This window comes from Lonchura striata, chromosome 15, assembly GCF_046129695.1.
Source record: "Lonchura striata isolate bLonStr1 chromosome 15, bLonStr1.mat, whole genome shotgun sequence".
Lineage (NCBI taxonomy): Eukaryota > Metazoa > Chordata > Aves > Passeriformes > Estrildidae > Lonchura > Lonchura striata.
In genome coordinates, this window is record NC_134617.1 from 9,607,426 (window position 1) to 9,630,497 (window position 23,072).

The window sequence follows — 23,072 nt, forward strand, 5'->3', positions numbered from 1 at the left end:
CAGAAGGCAAAATGTAATCTCTTTGAAGCCAGACTCTGTATCAAAGGCCTCATTCTCTGTTTCCTTGTGGTTAAATATTTGGAACATGAAATTCATAAACAAAACAAAGCAAAAGCTAACATTTTACTTTGTGCTTTAAGAAACTTCCCCTTTCCCACTCTGCAATAGGTTCTTGTACCTGAAGCTCTCTGCTGGGCTTTGCCAGGGTTCTATCCACTGGCACTGGGGGAATCTGGCCACACTCCCTGTGATCACCAGCCCTGCACTCTTGCCTCATCCCAGCAACCCTGAATTGCCACCTGCAGCCACCAGTCTCCCTGCCAGCCTCTGCCATGTCCCTACATCATCACTGGGATTAAATATTAATCTGAGGAGTGATGTTGCCCACATGGCAGCTCTCTCAGTGTGCTCATGGTCACGGGGACAAAAGCCAGTGGCAATGACCATAGAGAACACACTGGTGTATTTTTAACTTGTGTCCCCGGGGCAGGTTTGCCAACAGGCTGTGCTTTGCAGGATGCTCTGCAGGGCTGGCCCATGCAGGGGGTACATTTTGGGGAGAGCTCCAGCTCATGGTCTCTCCCTTCCCATGCCTGCTGGGGCAGTGGTACCAGCTGGCCAGGCTGTGGCCAGGCTGTGGGTACCAGGGTTGCTTCCTGGCAGGTCTCAGCCATGATGTACTTTTTCCCTGTGTGTCAGATCCCAAGAAACACCGTGGCCTGGCAGATGGAGCATCCCACGGGATTACTCCATGCTGGTGGTGTGCTAAGGGAAAAGCACTGTTTGTGCTGAAAAGTCCAGTGAGGGAGAAAATTACCTCCTACTCCAAAAAGAGGCTTCTGCTGTGATTAGGAGGGGTGAGTAGAAAGCTCTCTCCGGGTTCCCTAATCCACACAGACAGATGTAAAGCAGGAGGCAGTTTTGGATTGGGCAGGGGGTAACCCCTCTCCAGGGATGCCTCAGCCAGGAGGAAGCCTTCAGCCCCTCCATGGGTCTGCTCCCACCTCCAAGAGGAGCTAAATCCTCCTCCCTCTTCACACAGCAGGCAGGAGGGGAGGAGCTGGGGGAAGGCACCGTGGGGTCACGGAGAGCAGCAGCAGTGGCTGGGTTGGCCCAGGGACCCTTCCCCAGCTCCTGTCCAGCGGGGCTGGGGCTGGGGCCGAGCCCTCCTCACTCACCATCCCATCGAGGGCGTGATCTGGCCCACTCCTCCGGGGGGCAGGGGGTAGAAACCAGGGATGTCTGAGGTCTGGGAAGGACGGTGCACTCCTGAAAGAAGGGAGAAGGAGAGGAGTTAAACGTGTCACTGCACTCCCTGGGTGGCCCAGATCGCTCCCCCCTGGCTGCTTCATCCGTGGGCACTTGGGGACAGCTACATGAAATAGCCACCTGCAAGTGGCAGGATGGTGTTTGCTGTGGTTCTCTCTGTGGGGATGTGGCGGGTCCTCCACACTGCTGCAAAATCACAAACATAACGGGGGGTGGAGGAGACATCTCGCTCTTGCACAAGCATCACAGCTGCTCCATGCCACCCTGAGGCCAAGGAGCACTGTGCTTTGGTAAGGATTTGGCTGACTGCAGGCATCCCTCTGCCTTTCCCAGAGAGCCCACTCAGGTGCTCAGTGGATGGTCAAAGCCATTCCTGTGCTCCCTCTCCATCAGTCATCTGCAGGACCTCCCGTGAGCAGGCAGTGGCGATGCTCCAGCAGGCAGTAATTTCCAACTTAATTTTAAGCAATTTGAGTTCAAAACAATTGTTCTGCAGCTCTGTGGGTGCCAAGGAACTATGGAGGTGGGTATGGTGCCAGCTGGGAATCCACCCTTCACATGGGGAATCCCTGTGTGATCTTCAAAGCTGCTGGCACGGGCAGCATGGCCAGGGGACACAGCCACAGCCTTGCTGGTTCCTGGCTGGGCTGGAAAACATCCTGTGTGCCTGGGGCTGCGGGTGGGACTCAGACAGCCACGGTGCTGCTGGCAGAACCAGCCTCCAGCTGACCCCTGCACCGGGAGACTGGAGGGGTGCTGGGGCTGAGCTCTGGTAGCAGCCTGGTGTAGTGATGGCTGCTATGGAGCCTCAGACAAAAACTGGGAACAGGGATTATCGAGAGGCCCTCCTGGATGATAAATGCATGCACTGAATTGGTGATGAGTTGCAAGCAGTTGCAACTGGATTCTTCTCCTAGGTGTTTGAATGATACCTGATTAATTAGGAATGATACCCACCAGTTCTAAGCATTTTATTAGGAGTCAGCTAAAATAAACATATAACCTGACAGGAATATATAAACCTAGTACACATTTCCTTCAAGTGGGACTCAGTGGCCCATGAAGGGTCAAACAAAAGCAGGCCTGCACAAGGCAGCTGGTGGAACATCCTCAGATTTGCACCCCCAACAGTACCAGTTGCGTAAGTCAGAGCACAAGTTATTCTTGCTGGCCCAGTGGTTGGGCCACCAGCCACTGACTCAGAATTCCTGCTTGTATTTCCTTGTCTGTGTGTCCTTGGGCTACTGTGAGAAACTTTAAAGGGCTGCTGGGAGAATGAGTATGAGAGTGCCTCTCAAGCGCTTACACCAGTGATAATGGGAGCTGTTCCAGTGATGAAAACAGAGATGGGGCACATCCAGGATGAGCAGGGGAGAAAACTGCCCCAGCAGTGTAGAAGGCATGGGCATGTGTGATCACAGCTGCACCACAAAGGCAAAACCCAGCTGAGCATTATGGGCTGAACCTTTCCCTGAATAGCACAAGGAGGGTCTCTGGGACAGACAGACTCGCTGTGTCTGTAGAATTACAGGCTAAATGGGAAGGGGAGACTGGACAGAGCCTGCACTGAGGGTGCAGGTGGGCAGCCCAAGGACAGTGTCCTAGAATGACTGACCCACAGCAGAGCTGAATGCTCAGGGACTGCTCCAGTGCCAGCTGTAGCCTCCACAGCGGGATACAACCAGCTCTGCCCTTGGGTAAGCTGCTCTTGTATCACTTAAGGCTTCCCAGGCTGACAGTGAGTCCCAGGAGGCAGCTCATGGTGAACACCTCCTGGAGGGGCAGAGCTCCGCCAGGTACAGCAAAAGCAGCGTGAGGAAGGTGTGTTGGGTTGCCTTTCTGCTCACTTTCTCTCAGACTCAACTCTTTACCTGAGATTTTAGTAGGTTCATTTTGTTAACTCTTTCCATTTTTCTAGTGAGTTTATTATGCTCTGATGGCATAAGCAGTGTGCTGCCTGGAAGACAACCAGGATGTGCCTGGGTATCCCTTACACCAGACCTAAATCCTACTCATCAGCATCCCTGATGAGTCCAGACTGTGACCTCCAGGTTCAGGGATTAATCATCCAAGAGCATCCTCAATAACCCATTGCTTTATCAGTGATGTTAACTTGGTGAAGCTGATGCCTCTGGGACAGTTTGGATCACTCCTGGGTGGAGGCCTTTGCCAAATCACAACAGTTGGTTTTGTGCCTCTGTTTTGGCACTGGCTTCTGGGCTCTGATGGACACTGTCCTCTTTCCTGAATGCAATTTGACACAAAACTGTCAGTTTGCTTGCTTTCCTATGAAATCAAGCCAAGATTTGTCTAAAAAACTGGGTAATCTGAACAGATGTTCTGCACTAAGGTAAGGTTGAGAAACGTTTGATTTTACATTCAGTTTGCCAGGAAGCCATTAAGAATGATGGAATGATGGACTGGGGTGAATTCCTCAACACATACATGTATTTACAGTACATCAGCATACTGTACTTTCCTCTGTAGCCCCATGAGCCAATTGACACAGCCTGGGCTCACAAAGGAACACAAAAAGCCAAACCAGGTGACAACCACATAACATGTGGCTATGGGAACACACATGTCACAATCCAGTCACCTATCGAACACCAATCCTGTTTAGTCAAAATACTTCCTGTTTCAAGCATTTATTTTCTCAAAATGACAACCTGACAACAGTTTGGGTATGAGTCAAAGGAAATATTACTTTCCATTTTCTGGTTGACTCTTGTGCATTACCGTGCAGGCTTTGGTGTGGTCTCAAGGTGCAGGACAGCTTGTACAGAGAACTGAGCACACTCCACCAGCAGGGCTGGCACTTTTGGTATCAGACTGCTCACGGCCAGATCACAAAGCATTGCCAATAAACCAAATAACCTCCTCCTGCTAAGCAACGTCCCAGCTGACCAAAGGTCCTGATTCTTCTCATTGATTTGGCAGCAGGAAGGTGCCAGTGGTCTCCTGCTCTGTGCCCCTCCCAGCACACAGGGCCCAGGCTGCCATTATTACCTTGTTTCTGGTTGATGTCTGCGGGCAGGTGGGGGGAGTGGGAGCCGTGGCTGAAGTGGTCGTTGCTGTACGGGATGAGCGGGGTGAGCGGGTGCACTCCGTGCGACGGCTGCACCACGGGAACTTTGTTGGACTGCAAGACACAACGATGGAGAGGACTCAGAAGTCATCAGGATCCACCAGCAGGGGCAGCCAGTGCCCTCTGCAGTCCCGCTGTTGCCAGCAAAGCTGGGAATTGCTAAAAACACTACACAAACACTGAACAAATTACTAAACAAACACTGCAGCATCCTGCAAAAAAAACCCCAAAACCCAATCCATAAACAAGCAGGGAAAACAGCTGGAGGTGATTTCTTGGATAAGTGGAAAACAAATTAAACCAGCTTGAAGTTTTCAAACTTTTTTTCCATTAATTTCCAGTATCTTTTACTCCAGGATGAATGCTCCAAGTCTGTTACCCAATGCAAAGCTGTTGTTCTCTGTCCTGGACTATCACAGGGTCTAAATCTGGACTTTCACAGTGAATCCTTCATATTCACTGTGAAAGTCAAGTTTGAGCTTTCTTAATCAGGGCTGTCATGCAAGGACAGATACAGGATCACAGAATCATTTACGTTGGAAAAGACTTTATAGAGATCACCAAGTCCAGCCATTAACCCAGCACTGCCAAGGCCACCATTAAACGCTGAGGGTAATGTCTTTGGAAACAGGACACGGTCACCAGTCAGCCCTTGGGCTGAAATCCCTGTCCAGTGCTGGAGAAGGACCAGAGGGAGCTGACGTAATGCTGGAGATGCAAAAAATCCAGGAAAAGTAAGCAAAGAAAAATCTGTCTCCTCTTGTAGCTGCTCCTGGTTATGTGCAGCATGTCTGTCGGAGCCCAGCACCTTGGAAAAGGCCCTTTGGTGAGCACAGCAGTCCTGCATTAAGAGAGGGGAACCTGCATGGAAGAGCTGCACAGCAGCAAGGAACACAGACACACAGACACAGACACACAGACTCACACACAGACACACAGACACACAGACATACAGACACACACACGCTGCCATCTACGCAGCCTCCTCGCCCCGAGCGTCCCGTGCTGTTTCCTACATGCCCAGTTTCGCCCATGGTTGCCTTTAAATCCAAACTGACTTCATCTTGGTGATGGAACGCTAGGATTTGTCCCAGATAAATCCACAGAAGAAACCAGGACTAACAGCACTCCAGAACAGGGTCAGTCTGGGAACAGAGCAGGTCAGACAGTTCTCCAGGGGCTCGGAGCTGGCCATGCCAGGCAGTTTTCATCAGTCTCACTGGGATGTCTACAGATGATTTGCTGTGTGACTTTTGACAAGTCATTTAGGACCCCTGGACTCAATTCACTGGTGCCTTCTGCTTTGGTAATGATTTTGCTCAGGCAGAATGAGAGGCTCTGGCTGGCTTTGGTGAGGGAGGCACAGACACACACAGTGGCTCTGATCAACCTGTCCTGGACCCATCCCAGCTGCTCCAAGTGAACTGAGAGCCCTGGGCAAGTCCTGTGTTTTGCATCCCTGCTCTGAGGAGGAAACCCATGAAGCGGAAAAGAAAGCAGACTGATGGAGACGCTGCTTTACATCTGCCTTTCCCACAAAGGTTTGCTCATGCAAATAAAAACCAAGGGGCACGCAGGTTTGTATTTAAGAATGAATGAAAACCCTAATTCCTGATGCTTAACAGGTGTAGATTTACTGCATACAGTGGGGTAGTGGGAATGTAATCCCCCTTCCCAGCACAAACTGGTGTGGTACACGCGTTCCTGTCCTGCAGCAGGGCCATGGATTATGTGGTTTACCCATCGAGAGCAGCACTGGGCTGGTTCCTGCTTAGTTAAACACATGTTTGGAGCTTTGAGCTCTTTCTATTCTTAGCCATGAAATGAGATGAAGAAGAGCTTTTCAGTGATATTTCTAAAATTAGCTATGGTTTAGCTTATTTAAGAGCCACAAAGCCTAAATGAGGGATATGCAGTTCTACGTGTCCATTCTAACATGACACTGGAGCAGAACAAGCTCAGTGCTGAGCTGTTTTGAAAATCTCAACTCAAGCATTTCTTCTGTTCAAAGTAGGGCAGATCTTTCTTTCCCATTTGCCTCATGCCTGATCCAAAGCACAGCACCATTCACCAGCCAGCCTCATTGCCTGATAACTGTGAACAGCTTTCAGAGCAATGACAGAAGATACAGACTGCTCCAAAGGCAGATGAACTGTTCTGATGTTGATCTGCAGGGTACCTCCCCAGGGGAAAGCAGGGAGTACATGTGGTTAGAGTAAAGCTAAATGGTAACCTGGTGGTACAACAAGACTTGCAGCTCAATTAGTCAGTTTTTCCATCAGTTCAGATGGAAAACAACATGCTGCACCAGTAAGAAGAGCTGCCTTCCCCATGACCCTTCTACATTTGCCCTTGCCCCACTCAAAAACTTCTCTACTCTCTAAAGCCATAAAATCTGGTGGGGAAGGATGGCCAGCAAGGAGACAAGAAAAATTTCTGCAAGGGGCTATTTAACCCCCTTTCCACTTCCTCCATTAGGGAGTTTATTACAGGAACCTATCTCCCAAAATTAAGGGAAGAAGGAAATGCTGCACAAAAGTATGTTGAAATAGAGAAAATTCCATGTTGATCCTGGTTCAAAGACTGCAGCTGCCAATGGTTGTGGCCCATGGCCATGACTGCAGCTCCTGGTCCTCCCCAGCTGCACTATGACACCATACCTGGCTTACAGAAATCCATATGCCAGGGAATGGGGATCAAATCCCTATTTTGCAAGGTCTAGATTACATTTCTGCAAATCAGCTGCAGCACATGAACCTTGAAGAGGCTTTTCAAAGCCAGGGTTTAGCAACTGACAATGTTTTATGCCATAAAGTTAACCTGATGTAGATGTTTTCTCCCAGGAGGATTGGTTTGACACGAGGGCAGTGGTTTGGTGCTCCCTCAGAAGGTCCCCTGGGAGGACACTGGGTGCTGCTGGTCAGGACATCATGGGATGTGCTGTGGTTTGGAAAAGCATCTTATTTTGTCTCCTGGATTTCAACACAGCCCAGAACTGCAGTGACAGAGCCATTCACTACCCAACCACCAAAAATAACATTGCTGGTGACAAACATCATGGCCCTGACACCAATTTGTCACCTCCTGTCCTTCAGCAGCCACGGGGGGACAGCTTTGCCTCACTCTTCCAGCACAGCCCCTTGAGGACGGGCTGGGGAACGAGCTGTGCAGCCAGGACCTCGTGTGCAGATGAGGAGACATTTACAGCAACTGCAGAATGGTATTTCCAGAGGGGATGGAGCAGCAGGATGGGGTTTGCAAGCCTGGAGGGCGTTTTCCCCCTCTCAAATTTGCTAAATTGCAGCTCTGCTAAGTGCCCAGCTCCCATGTGAGCACTGCCCCCTCCTCCCCTGCTGCTGCATTGCATCCCCCTGCCAGCAACAACCATCCCACCAGCCTCCCTGAAAATGACTGAAAAACCCAAACTGAGGGAGGAAGATCCCTCCTTGAAGCCAGGATGTGACTTTAATAACTAGAGGTAACTGGAGGAGCAAAGAGAAAAGACAGTAGCATTAATTATTCAGAAAGATTAATTGTTGGCAAGGCATAATTAGATCTCCCCACTCAAGCCTTGGGTGTGTGATTGTGATGGGACCTCAAGGCCAGACAGAAAACTCTCTTTCCTCTGTGTACATGCAAACCCAGTGCACCTTGCATATGAGGATCACCCTCACCACTGGAATTTCAGTATATTTTGGCTCCAAGGTGCCTGATCAGGCTCAACATCCTTTGCCTATGCTCCCATTTTCCATCACACATGCTCTGGCCACAGGTTGCAGTGGGGTTATACAAGCTGCTGGGATGCTGCTGGTTGATATAAATGATTTTAATCAAAATGTGGGGTTTTCACTAGAGAATGGTATGAGATTATAATCAAACATTTTCTGGAAAGCACCTTGTATTAGCAAGTATTTTAATTCATTTTTTAAAGACTTATCTATTTAGTCATGACATGCTAAAAATGAGTAGTTTTACTTTGCTGGTATGATGGAGGATTTTTCTGTTAAACTTTAAAGCTAACCTTAGCAAAATGTAGCACAGAAGGCCAAAAGCCAAAATTTGAGTGAAATGATCAAATGAAAAAATTTCCATGGCTGGTAAAACTTTGAGTTTTTAACTCTGAAAATGCTTGGATCAGTTTAGGAAAATAAAGAAATGAAAAAAAAAAAAAAAGAAAAAAGAGGATGTTTTGTAACCTGTGAAAAGTATTCCTTGCTACAACTGAACACAGGTATTAAAAGCTGCAGTGGTCACACCACAGTGCTTGGGGGACTGCTGAGGATCCCAACATCCCACCAGTGCTGGGCTCCACCACTGCTTTTATAGATGGGAATGAATTTAATTAACTTTCTGGTAGAAGACAATTCAAAACTAAAATAAAGTCGTTTAACTCTACTGTCCCTTCCAATAATGAAAAATGTTATATTTCATGCTGTTAAATTTTCTTTGGGGATGTGATTTCAAGGGGTGCTGTGCTCCCCATGGAGGATAACAGCATGCCGCCTGCCTTGCACAAACCACAGCTCCCAGAAGGTCAGCCAACATCCCAAGAGCTAAAACTGCTGGAAAGCCCTGCGCTGTGGGAGTCACGTGTGTGCATGGCTGCAGAGGAGCCTGCAGGGAGAGGAAAGCCCCTCAGCCCCTCAGTGACCCTGCAGCCAGGTGCCCCTGCCCGGGTGTGCGGGAGCAGCCGCAGGATCAGCGGGAGCCGGCCCGGGGCGAGCGCTGCGGTTTCTGCCTCGCCGGGGAGCCCAGCCGCAGCCAGGGGAAATTACTCACATCACTTTCAAATTTTCCCACATTGCCAGCCCCAAAGACAGACGTGAAGAGCCATGGGCCAGCCCAGCAGTGGCCTGCGTGTAGCAAAGGGCCTGGCCAAGGGAAGGGAGCTGGGGCTGGCAGCTGTGCCAGGCTGGTGGCCATCACCACCATGGCAGAGGGGCTTGTGGCAGTCCCAGAGCCCTGTGCCACTGGCTGTGCTGTGTGTCTGCCTGCTGGGAGCACCCCAAAGGCTGAGCTCTGAGCAGCCTCTGTGCTCCTCTGCCCTGCGTGGGTGCCTGGGTGCAGCACAGGAGCTGCAGGCTGCAGTCCAGCCCTGAGTTGCTCCATACGTGTTTGCTTTGACATTACTTCTCAGAGAGAGTGAGATGAGTCGACGTGTCGGCTATGAAAAACAAAACCTGCCAAGGTTTGCTGTTGCTGATTCAATGAGGAATTAATTCCTCTTCACTGCAAAATTAGTCATTGTGCCACAGAAAGAAAGGTATTAGGTCAGGCTGCACCAAGCATGCACCGCTGCTGGGGAAGCTACCTGTGACCGGGGGCACTGTGCCTTTTGCTCTTTACCCTCCAATCAATGCAAATTAGCAAATGATTAGGGATGGATGGGGGCATTAGTCCAGCTTGGATGAGGCCCTGGGCAACCTGGTCTAGTGGAGGGTGTCTCTGCCCATGGCAGGTGGGTTAGAACCAGATGATCTCTAAGGTTCCTTCCAACCCAAACCACCCTGTGATTTTGTGGTATGATTAAGGACATTATTAGGCACATCCCGCAGCATCAGATGCCAGGAGGGCTTCCAGGGGATTACTGTCACTTGGGGCACTGGGACCCAGAGCCCATGACTCAAAGCCAGCTCTGCACACTCTAAGTTCTCGTAACACCTCCCAGCTCAGGGCCCCAAACCGTGTCAGCAGACACCTTCACCCCTTGTGGTGTTACACCAGGAGATGCTGTGATGAAAGATCACCCCAAGTACCCACTGCAGATCGTTTCTGGCACTGGCTGCACACGCCGGGGCCGGAGCCCTCGGCAGCCCGCAGGCAAAGGCAGCATTGACTCATTTCTCATCTCAGCACACTTCTTTCTCTTTTCTCACTTTTGCTGCAGGCCCAGCGCCCCAGCCCGCTGCCGCAGAGGAAAGGAAGCAGGGAAAGTTAAAGCCACCCATGCTCAGGCACTGCCCACATCCAGCCCTGCACCCCTCCAGCAGAGCCAAATTTTGGCTGCAGGAGCAGCAGCACAGCAGCATCTTCCTGGCCACTGCCAGGTCAACAAGCGTGGCTGTGGCACAGAGCTGGATCTGGTTCTTACTCTCAGCACAACCACAGGTTCCTGCAGAGACCTCATCCCCAAGACCAGAAGAGTCCCACTGCCCTGTGCACCCACCTCTGGCTGGCATTGACATGCTTATGAGCAGCAGAAAGATGGAGGGGAAAGGAATAATTTCCAGATATTAATTCTTGCATTAATTCTGCATATGAATTGCAACAAGGAGATGATTGATTTAAGAGACATATCACACCAACAGGCAAATATTGTCTTGGCTCAGGTTTTTTACCAACATTGCCCTCACTCTGGTTTTTATCCCTGCACTCTACATTTTGTGGTTGATGGAGCATTAATTTCCCCAACTCTTCCCTTTCCCCCTGATTTCTTTCAGCTTCTGTAAAATCCAGCTCTTCTTTGTTAATGCTGACAAGGTACCTGGGTAGCCCTGATCTTCTTTGCACATTCCAGAGGATGTGCTTGCCTTAGTGGCCAAAGTCAGCTCCCCTGATCCTGATTCCCCTGTGACTGGGACGTGCATCAGAGAACACGTTCCCTGGCATTCCACATCTTCTCTTTCCCAGCACTCAGAGGGGTGACCAAGCTCCAGGCACGATGTGGACTAATCACAGAATCACAGAACAGTTTGGGATGGAAGGGACCTTAAAGATAATGCAGTTACAACTCCCTGCCATGGGCAGATATATACCAGCCACTACCCCATGTTGCTCAGGGTCCCATCCAACCTGCCCATGAACACTTACGGCGATGGGGGAAATACAGGGAAATAACTTAAAAACCTTCCAAAATTTCTCAGTGCTGCTGCTGGTTTCTGGTTTTAAGCAATAATAGTTATTATTTTTCAGTCAAACTCTGCAGGGGAAATAAGCTGAGTTTTTCACCATTTACGGGCACAGGAAGAGCTGTTTCACTTCTCAAGTATTTATCTTCTAAGAGAAAGATGTAGGTGGTTCTTCCTGAAAATTTAAAAAATAAAGGCATGGAAAAATAAAGATGAAAAGTCCCTCTCAGAGGCTGCTCTCTTAGGGTCACAGGGGACAAGTGTGGAGGCAGCTACACCACATACCAGAGAGGTGGAAGACCCAAATAATGAAATTTAGACATCACCACACAATGTTCACAGTTCCATTCAGCAGAAGAGCCACTTCACTCCAGATGCCTCCTGAAACCTGCAGAAAGTGCCCTCATGCAATGCTTGGGAAATGCTCCTGCTGTGATGCTCAAAGCATCTGCTCAGGAGGGGATAGCAACCCCCCTCCAGTCCCAATGTGCCACTCCCACTAAAGGCAGTGGTGACATTTGGCTTCATGGAACTAAAATGCTGGGGCACTATAACCTAGGGGCCACTGCAGCACCAAACCCCTGCTAGTCTCTCCCAAAAAAACCAGGGCAATTTAATGCTGGGGCTGCATCAACCCCCAGCTTGTTCTGAAAAATCCATCCCTGGTTATTGGCTCTCTGGTGTTCTGGGCTACAGAGAAAAAAAAAAAAAAATCTCTGTCCCCATCATGCCCTGTGGTTCTGAGAATTTGAATCAAAACCTGCAAACCCTGGAGTTACCGGTAATGCTTGAGGCTCCCATTTGACCTGTGGAGGCTGATAGTATCTGACCTCCTTTATTTCACTCCACTTCACAAAGGCAAGTGGTTGGTCCGGTACCCAGAATTAATCAGAAAAGTGTCCAAGAGGGCAAGGGAGGAAAGCAAAACAAAAAACATGTCACAGAGGCAAGGCTTGCCCTGTGGGCACACTTGAGACATCGTTTCCCAAAGGACCAGGGATGGCACTCTCCATGTGCCTGGCAGCAGGTCCAGCCAAACCTCAGGGTGCAAAGGTTTGGTGAAACAGTGATGGTCTGCACTGTGAGAGCCATGTGTATCCCTGTTGCTGCTTGTTTCAAGAATTTTTATCTGCTTTGAGAAGCTGTTTGCAAACCCCAGCTCCAGCTGCTTGGCATCTGGCTGTCACATCCCTAGATACTGGGAAGAAATTTTTCCCTCTGAGGGTGGTGAGGCACTGGCACCGGTTTCCCAGAGAAATTGTGGCTGCCCCATACTCCAGAAATGTTCCAGGCCAGGTTGGATGGGGCTTGCAGCAACCTGGTCTAGTGAACGGTGTCCCTGCCCATGGCAGTGGAGGTGGAACGAGATGGCCTTTTAAGGACCCTTCCAGCCCAAACCATTCTGTGATTCTAAGATCCCTCCTCTCCAAGGATGGCTTGCAGCAGCAGATGGAAAAACCTGCAAGATTTCTGGGGCCATCTGCCAGCAACAAGAACCCTGCAGGTGCCAGTGTTGTGTAGTTTTCTGGAGGCAAATGTTTGCTTACAGAATCCCTGGGCATGAGGAGAGGGGTCCTGGCTGCTGGCTGTGTTTTTTCTTTCCATTTATAACAAATACAAAACCAGCCCATGTACTTGAAAGAGTGTGGGGGCGTTTACAAAACACAACCCCTCAAAAACACTGATGTGATTTAAGACGTTTCGATTAACCAAACATCAGAGGGGTGAAACCTGCCCCTCCACATCACAGCATTGCCAGGATGCAAGGCCACCATGGGTGACACCATCCTGCTGGTGCCACCCCTGTCACACCAGGGCCTGGACAGGAGACCTATCACAGGACATTTGCCCCTTGTCTATAGGCTTGGGAAGGGACAGTTGTCAGCCCTTCCTGGCAAGCACTACAGTCCCTATTTTCACCTTTTTCCTCTCACCTTTTTCCTCCCCTCCCCTCCCCTCCCCTCCCCTCCCCTCCCCTCCCCTCCCCTCCCCTCCCCTCCCCTCCCCTCCCCTCCCCTCCCCTCCCCTCCCCTCCCCTCCCCTCCCCTCCCCTCCCCTCCCCTCCCCTCCCCTCCCCTCCCCTCCCCTCCCCTCCCCTCCCCTCCCCTCCCCTCTCCTCTCCTCTCCTCTCCTCTCCTCTCCTCTCCTCTCCTCTCCTCTCCTCTCCTCTCCTCTCCTCTCCTCTCCTCTCCTCTCCTCTCCTCTCCTCTCCTCTCCTCTCCTCTCCTCTCCTCTCAAGAAGCAGACAACAAACCCAAGTTTCTCACACTGTCTGAAATCCCCAACTTGCTGACAATGCTGGGAAAAAATAGCAGTAATAACAGGAATATTAAATAAAAATAAAAATGGTCCTGTAATGCTGCTGACTTGTCCAGAGGGAGCTTTCTCCCACGGCATCTGATGGCCAAGGCCACGCACTCACAGGGTCAGATGACACCAAGGGAAAGTGTTCCACCATGTCAAAGGTGGCTGGGTCCAAGCCACCACAATCCAGTAACAATCAAAACAACCAGGGATGGTAATATGTAAGATTATCATCCTCCTTGAGTGTGCATTTCTCTACTCTGGTGAAATCCCTTCAAATTTATACAAATGCCAAGCACATTTCCAACATGGATGGGCAGGATGAATGAGCCATGCTGCTCTGAGCCTTCCCCAGGGTCTCCTGGGGACAGATGTCACTCCCTCCCTAGCACTGCTGCTGCCACCCAGTGAAGTTAGATGGGTGAGGGCTGTGGTGAGGGACATCTCTCCCCACAGGGACCCCCAAACCCCCCCTGGTGATCCTGGCAGGGAGAGAGGCGAGCTGCCCGCTGCCACCCCCACATTATCCTAATCTGACTCCCATTCAGTTCCCAGTTTCCAGGATAAATGGCTCTGTGGGGGCCATGGAGGGAAGATAATCCCCCCTGGAGCCAAAGGATGCTCTGTGGACACCCTGCAGCAGTACGGCGATAGCAGCTTTCCTTGTTGCTCACTTTCAAGGGTGACATGTTTACAAAGAATGCTACAGCCACTAATCCTGGATGATACCCTGTGTCTGCCTGAGAGAAATCCTAATTTTCTAGATAGGAGGAATTAGTTCCTTTAATGCTTAATACCCTTTTTTTTCCTCTGAAAGCAAGCAAGCATTATTGTGCAGAGCGGAATAAACATTTTAATTAAAATGTGGAATTTATCTTCCAGTCAAATTCATACGAGCCCCCGATGACACGTCAAACTCTGCTTTCCCATTTTGAATCTTCCTCTGATCTCTTAATGCGAGCAGCTGAATTAAAACCTGGGCTTGGTGGATTTGCATATAATTAGAGAGCAAGGGAAATTAATAGGGAATTGAATGGGTTTCTCCTCTGCCCATCTGATGTTTTTACCAGATTAAAAAGAGTTGATTTTTTTTAATGACTGCAAAAACATATTAAATATTATTTAACCTTTTTTTTTTGTTGGGGAGAGGGAAGCAGACAGACTAAAGAAACAAACTTATGATAATGAACAACTCCTATCGTGGGAAGCAAATATCATTGTAATTAGGATTAGAAAGGAATCCTAATTAATCTTGTCCTGCCACTTGACTTCTAGAAGTTCCTTAAATGTTACCTCCTATGAGATGTAAAACAAGGAGCAGTTTAAATGCTCAACAGCTAATCCTGGCAGCCTCAGCAGCATGGGGAAGAGGCTCCTGGATGAAATTTAGGATGGAGAGGTCTGATCCTGTGAGCTGGACTCAGACTGAAGGGGAACATACAGCTTTGCTGCTCAATCTCCTAATTGCTCACAACAAGCCAGGTAATGAGTTAGCAAACCAAGAGAGATGTGATGCACTAAGCACCACTGCATCCCCTGACTCCATACCTTTAGAGATATTTTTCCATTTTAAAAAATTGTCTTTTTAGAAATACTTCTGGGATTCATTTTCAGAATTGAAGTTCAGGTAAGGGGTGAGAATATATGAGGTAACTCTGATGCTGTGCATCCCCACCCCATGCCTTGATTTCATCTTCTCCACACTCGTGATGATAAAGATTACCCACTGTGCCAGTACTAAGTCATACATATTTTAACTCAGCTCTTGTCATGTGTCATCAAATCCTGTTTTTCAGGTATTGAGATTCATAGATTTAATTGCACAAGATTTTACTACAGGAGTGGATGGTCATGAGGTTATTTTCATCTTTGTGTCTCAGTATGGAAAGCAGCTTGGAGAGAGCTGGTTTCCAAACTTCAGGGCCTGGATGAAAGTCTCATTTTCCAAACACAGCCAAATACAGAGCCAGGAGGTGCCATAATGGGACATTATGACTTGGCCTATTAATAAATGCAGCAAACTTTATTTTTTATGCTAAAATAAAAATAATAAATGAATCCTACTATGTCTAGGCTGGCTTCTCAACATATTTTAACCAAGAACCAAGCTATGCCTTTATGAAAGTGACTGTCAGCAATGGCCCAGGGATAACCTGGTTAGGTCAGACATGAGAAATTGTCACTTCGAAACCAGAGATCACACAAAATGTTCCCAGTCTTGGATTTCATTTTAACACTGGCTAATCATACATTCACAAGGCAGGACTGATGAAAGGCTTCACACTGAAAAAATAAGAAAGTCAAAATTTCATATGGTTTTGATGAGAAAAATAATTGATGAAACTTTTCTCTTTCAACTTGGTTTTGCTTTGAGTTTGGGGTTCATGGGAATACAGGCAGCAAGAGGAGCAAACCTGCAAGGGCTTAGTAGGGTTCTAATGATGCAGTTCTTCCTGGGGATCTTATCACCTGCTCCAGGACTGCACGGGGCCAGGAATTTTCAGCCACATTATTTACTTTTCTCAGAAAATCCACAAGTCTTCATAGGGTGCACCGAACTTCACCACAGGTCTGTAGGGAGAAGTTTAAGTGCATGACAGAGTCCTGTTGGATTCACTGACCTTCCCAGGAGGTAGAAGACCCAGATATAAGTCACGTTCATCCCAAAGCTTTCTTTGTATTTTCATGCTGTGATTCTCATCTCTGGTGACATTTGCAAGAGCAATTTTCTGCTGGGCTGTAGCCCTGGCTGACCACAGAGAGGGTCCTGGTGGCCTGACCCTGACTGGGGAAAGCAGCCCCGGGGAAGTGTCTGTTCCCATCACCCCAGAGCGAGATATCACCATTTCACAGAGGTGGTGAAGGGCAAAAATGCTAAAGTACCAACTCTGCTGGCTGAGGTCAGACTTGTTTTCCAACACAGCTTGCCCTGGGAGCTCGCCCTGCCCTGAGGTCAGCCGCGACACGGCACTCCATGGAAAAGGTTTTCCAGAAAAGTTAAACAAAGCAGAACTGAGCAAACAGAAGGGCGTGTTTGGAGTCAGTGCCACAGCAGGCAGGGACCAGGGGGCTGATGTGCAAGCAGCTGCTGTGTCCCAGCACATCCCAGCACGTCACAGGGGCACAGTGCCAGCTCTGCCTGCACCAGCAGCCCCCAGTGATTGTCACCGTGGTGCCACCAAAATGCCAGCTGCTTCCATGAAATGCAAACAGATCCACAACTGCCCCAGCTTTTACACCCATCTAGACGAAAGTAAGAAAACACTTCAAGAAGAAGGAAGAATGGATGATAACATGAAGCTTCTGGCATAGATTTTTTTTTCCCAACTAGATAATTAACTAACTCAACGCAGCACCAGAGATCAGCCATTTAACTGCAGGTCATTTTATAACACAGTTTTGTTTTGTTTTGTTTTTTTTTAACTTACTTATGGTCTCTGATCTATTACAGTAACTGACAGCTGTATTTGTTGAACAGTGGAACAGAGGTTACAGGCAACATAGATTATACTAAAAAAACTCAAAACATCTACCACACCTGTATGCATACAACCTCCACATGCCTATATTGACATTTTTAAGCTTAGGTATTATTTAGGACTTGAGCAGGAAGTCAGTTTGCCCCACATCTGCTTTCAAAAGAATCTGGGAATGAAAAACTTTTCTTGCCACCAGGACAATGATACAAAGGCAAAAGAGTCCTTGCTTCAGGACACTGTCACATGATTAAATCCTATATTAATATTGCATTTTCAATAGTAAAAGTTCTTTACATTACCCATGGATTGTACATTTGCTGAAAAAAACCAATTAAAACACTATCGCCTTTGGGTTAGAATTTACATTCTTCCCAGTGAAGTCTGCAATTGAAAAATAAGCCCATCTATCTTCTGGCCATCATCTAAGCTCCTCAGAATGTGAAAGGTAAAAATCCTATGGATTACAGAGAATTACACTTTTTTATACCTCTCAGTTTTACCTGAGGTGCTACACAGATAAAGAAATTTTTCTTAAAACACATGCTTAATATAACATCTTCCCTTTGATTCTTTGGTTGGCTCGCTCCTATATTTCAGGACATAAAGCAACTTGGGACTTTCTGAAGAAATAAATCCCCAAGCTGAACCGAGACCCAGCTGATGGAATTTATAAGGAAACACCATCTCAGAACAAGTGACTCTGTATGTCCTTAGCTGAAGTGTTTGGGACATCTCCAAACACTTTTAGGAAAATATTAACGATTTGGATTCAGGGAATGAAAATAAGATACAACCTGTGCCAAAGTCAATGAAGTTTTCCCACTGATTTATCTCATCTAAGGCCAAGAACACAACATTATCTCCAGAGCTGGCAGGTGTTCATTCAGGTCTTGAATCATTTAGGTTGGAAAAGACTCCAAAGATCATCGAGTCCAAATGTTAACCCAGCACTGGCAAGGCCACCACTAAACCATGTCCCCAAGTGCTACATTTACACGTTTGTTAAATCCCTCCAGGGATGGTGACTCCACCCTGGGTGCCTTGGGCAGCCTCTTCCAGGGCTTGGCAACCATTTTGGTGAATATTTTTTCCCAATATTAAATCGAAACCTTCCCTGCTGCAACTTGAGGCTACTTCCTCTTGTCCTATCACTTGTTTATTGGGAGAGGAGATGGATTCCTACCTGGCTCCAGCCTCCTGTCTTCTCACCAGACTTGTGCTCTAGACCCTTCCCCAGCTCCACTGCCTTGTCTGCAAACTCCAGCACCTCAATGTCTGTCTTGGAGTGAGGGGCCCAACACTCAACACAAAACAGAATTTGAGATCCAGCCTCATCAGTGACTGTAGAAGAGCTAGAGTTTCCCACAAGATAAATACTTGTTCATTGTGTTGAAAGGAGACGGGCCAAAAAACTCTGCTTTAGTCCAGCTCTCTTATCATCATATCCATCTGCCTTGGCTTGACTGTCTTTTATGTGTATAAGGCTATCTTTGGATCCATAGTTTAACAGAAACTGCATTTCTTAACTGTAAAGTGTATTTTAGGGTAGAGACTTGTTATCTCCTGAATCTGAAAAAGATGGAGCTCACCAGACTCAGTTCTGTTTGTGGTCTTTACAAACAGTAAATATTGTTTGTAACAGGAAATTTTATATAAAGTATTTCTATAGATTTGACGCAATGACATAATAATAACTACCAGTGGCTGACCAAGGTCTTACAGGCAGCTCAGGGATTTTCTCTGGCTGTTTGCTGGCTAACACCAGAGAAAGAAAGGGAGTGGGAAAATTACTGAGAAACAGAGGCTAATGGAGTATTTTTCATTATTTTGGCTTTATGACAGAAAAGTTTGCCACTGCTTTCAAGAGTATTGTCTGCCACTCTGTAGCCACTAGCATAGAAATCCGCGAGCATTAAAAACTTAGGTTAGCAAGGGCATAAATACGTGCACACACACGAATGTCCAGGCACACACGTGCACAAACATGCATGCCAAGGCTCTCCTCCTGCACCAAGGAACCACAGAATCAAAGGATCTTGGGATGGTTTGGGTGGGAAGGGACCACAAAGCTCACCCAGCTTCAACCTCTCCTCAGAGAGCCCAGCATGGGAGGCAGCACTGGAGCATGGGGCGGATCAGCCCCTCACCAGTCCTCCTCATTAATCCTCAGGCTCGTTAGGTTATCAGGACATAACTACTCCCACTAAACAAAATCCACATGCATGTTCCATTACAAAAAAAAAGTATTAGTATTTTAAATTACTCTAATTGGTGCTTGGGACTAATATATCTTAATTATTCAGCAGAAAACAAATTGTAGTGTGGGATTTAATTCCTCATGTCTGCTCTATCTACTACAAATGAGCTACGAGTGATCTAAGAATGAGCTACCTGGCAATCAGCAATTACATGATTTATTTTTTTAATGTTCATTCTCCACTGTGTATTACCTGAATACCTGCAGTTCTCACCAGACACGTACCACGCTGTGCTGGCTGCAATGACATCTGCTGGTGGCTACAAACCTTCCCAGCTGGCCTAGGTGACTTTATTCACCACAACAAAAGAAGCAGCTATGTGCCTCTGCACTTTTGGTTTTGTTACGGAATTTTTTCCTCCAACTCAGTACACGGCTATGGAACGGTATTTAGGTGAAAAGGAGTAATTCTGCTACATCTGAGCAAACTCAAGAGGCAAAACCCATCCCCCAGCAGTACATGGAGCTGCTCTGCAAGTCTCAGTGGTTTCTCAAAAAATCCCATGTGCCATGGGTAAAAAAGGAAGGGGCGGGTTTCACTGGAATGGAAGAGTTAGTGTAATTATAAGTTACGGGATCATGGCAAAATCCAGATCAAAGAAAGGCACTTCCCATGGCAGATCTCCAGCAGTTTCAAGGAAAGATAACCTCAGTTCTGTCTGGGTGGCAAAGAAAGGCATTGGCCACGGCAGCAAAGGACCACACGACTGGAGTACTGTAGGACTGAGCCCACAAACTGGCAAATATTTCCCTTTTCCTTGCCCTGGAGCTTGGCTGACACATTCCCCATGTCCCAGCAGGGCTGCCACTGCTGGGTGCTGTTTCCCATGGAGCCCACAAGCTGTTCCATGGAGGAGAGGCTGTGCCACATCATGTCAGTGCCAGGTGGGATGGGGCTTGGAGCAAGCTGGTCTAGTGGAAGGTGGTTTTGCCCATGGCAGGAGAGTTGGAATGAGATGATTTTTAAGGTCCTTTCCTGCCCAAACAATTTTGTGTTCTGTGACCATGATGGGCTGTGGGCTGCCAGGGCTGTGGGGCCACAGGACAGTCCCAGGTTCCCTGAGGTGCCATGCTGCACATTGGGTGCCCTTTAAAATAATAAATATCTTTAAAATAATTCCTCATGGGTCTCACTCAAAGCTATTTATCTTTATACTAATGGATAATTCAGAATCCTAGTTCCCTTTGTACTGGGATTTCCACTACCAAACCTGAGGTGTGAGGAGGCACACCACCAAAGCCAATGCATTTCAAAATCCACAGGCATCCTGAAGATGCCTATAGGTAAAAGAATTTGCCATAAACAATCATAAACAAATGGGCCAGCACTCATGGAGGGTGGTGTTTGATGGCATCTTTCTGCTGAGACTGAATTCCTCGTGTTCCTGCACCACAGACTTGAACTCTCATTACAACAGCCCTGCCCCAACCAGTGTAAGGACATATTGGGATGTATTTACAGTCATCCCTGCTGCTTGGGATATTTTCGTAGGAGGTACATTACTAGAAGAAAAATGCTGTAAAATAATTTTAAATATTTCAAAGAAAAGGTTATTGCCCCAAGTAGAAAGAAGGGAACATAGCCGGATACCACAACTACTCTACATAAGGGAAATACGTCTCATCACCACTTACTACACCTGACGGGATCTCTATTCTTCATATTGAAACAAGGAAAGAGTTAATTTAAATTCTAGAGATAGTCACTTAAAGACTTTAGCAGGAGTGGGCTACAGGGAGAAACCTCTAAGCCCAGCAGCCATCCCATGCCACAGCACAACCAAGCCACAGTCTGAGGACTTCCAGGCAATGCAAGAAGAAAGATGATGGGTGAGATCAGGGCAGGATGGAGACTGAGGGACATGAAAAGGCTGTTAATTTTTTCATGTCACCAAAGATTACCAGTCTATGAGCCTGGAAGCTTTGAAGAGTCTGATTTGTAAAATTGAAAGAAATGAAAATAAAATAATTAAATAAGTCAGATGGCAGCTAACAGACTGCTCACCTAGCATTTTCCCACCTCGGGCAGGAGCTCTGATTAATGCTAATTAGCTTATCTTCACATTAGATCCTGATGATTCATCACTTACTACCCCAGGAATTATGACGCACTGGGGAGAGATATATTTGTAGATTCCATGGGTGTATGCCATGTCTGGAACACTTAAATGATTTTGGCATGAAAAGGGACCAACCACAAGCCCAGCTAATCAAACCAGCATTTCTCAACCTACACCTTCCAGTAGTTATAAAAAAGATTCAGAGCAAAGACAAGACTATGGCACTGAAGACAAATTTATCTGCCTCATCAGTGGTGTAGAATCTTTGCAGAACAAAGGGCTTTATCGGCAACCTGCCAGGAGCCTGTGGCTGCTCCTCGTTTGCATATAAATTTAAAAAGAATTTTAATAAGCGCTAAATGCACACAATTATTTCTTATTTATAGCTGAAAGTAGATGTATGCAGTGCTTTATAAAATGTAGAGAAAAGAAAAAGTACCTTTGGAAGTCTGAATGGAAATCAACAGAAAAACCTGTGACTGCTTCATTGAACTAACTTTCGGGTATGTGGCTTTGCTCCCCTGTGGCCACGAGCACAGTGGGGCCAGCTTGGAATTCCAGCCTCCTCCTTTCACATGTGATGCATCAAATGAGAAAAGATGTGCTCACAGCTGTGTGCTCCTCCCCGGAGAGGTGCACAGATGGCCAGCTGTCCCTATGCCACCGGCTGACTGTCACCCAGCATGGGGCTGCAATGGAGCAGTTCATCCTCCCACAGCTTTGACAGGGGTGGTCTGCAACACAGGGGGATGCATTTGGGATGGACTTTGGCATCAAGTTGCTTTGCATTCAGTTGTGAGCAAGCATGCAAACAGCCTGGAACTTTTCTTCTGAAAGCTTTTGAACTGTTGATTACATAAATCCCAAGCCCTCTTATTATATGTAAAACAGGAGTAGCTGTCATACTCCTTCCAACTGAAATTTCTATTCTATTCTATTCTATTCTATTCTATTCTATTCTATTCTATTCTATTCTATTCCCTTCTCTCTCTCTCTCTCATTTGTCACTGAGCTACAATGAAGGGAAGATCATTCCCTCACACTCATCACACCACCAGGACCTGCCACCTGCCTGTGTTTGTTGTAAACAGGATTAAACAAAAAAAAAAAAGCGGAATTTTACTGTGGGGGTTGAAGTTTCAGCTGTCTTTCAAAAGCAATGTGGAGTCATGAAACAGAAGAGATCAAAGACTTATTTGTGAACTTGAGAGTTATTATTGGATACAGTCCCTTCTCAGTCAAAGTATCTTGATCTCTTTTGGAATTCAGAAAAATTTCCTCAGACATAGATCCTTGCACCACTGTGCAAGGAGCTGCAGTCCATCAAATATTTTATTTACAGGTTAATTAAGGAAACTGTTCCAGCCCAGTCATCTCTCAATGGTGACATCAGATACTCTTCCTTGAAGTCTGCTTTTTCCGAGGAAGACTTTTGTCAGACCATGCACCTACAGTACCCGTGTTTGTTTTATCCATGTGACAGCCGGCAGGAAAATCTGGGACAGAAAACTCCTGACCTACTCACTTGTGCAACCAGCACTAGTGGCTGGAAATATGACACTGAAAGTGTCATTACTTTCCCATTTTTTCCTAGCTCATGGCTCCTGTGAAACATGAGCCTAAACTAAATCCTAAAATTCATTTGGGAACAATATTAACCTTGGCCCCAACCCCAGTCCCAGCTGATGGGACTCTGGATCTCAGTGTAGTTTCTACCCAAAAAAAAGCATTCTAGGAGGTCCACCTGGATTTAAGGCAGGTTGCATA

At 47.3% G+C, this 23,072-nt stretch overlaps 1 protein-coding gene across 5 annotated transcripts in view; it reads right to left on the minus strand.

The window, feature by feature from the left end:
• TCF7 (transcription factor 7) overlaps positions 1 to 23,072 on the minus strand; it is a 68,281-nt gene that overhangs the window by 13,996 nt on the left and 31,213 nt on the right. For all 5 annotated transcript variants that reach the window (XM_077786691.1, XM_077786690.1, XM_021549523.2 and 2 more), the window contains exons 4-5: positions 4,279 to 4,411; positions 1,179 to 1,269 (exon numbers count right to left, since the gene is read on the minus strand). In XM_077786691.1, coding sequence (XP_077642817.1) covers positions 1,179 to 1,269; positions 4,279 to 4,411 — 224 coding nt within the window. The remainder of the gene's footprint in view (positions 1 to 1,178; positions 1,270 to 4,278; positions 4,412 to 23,072) is intronic.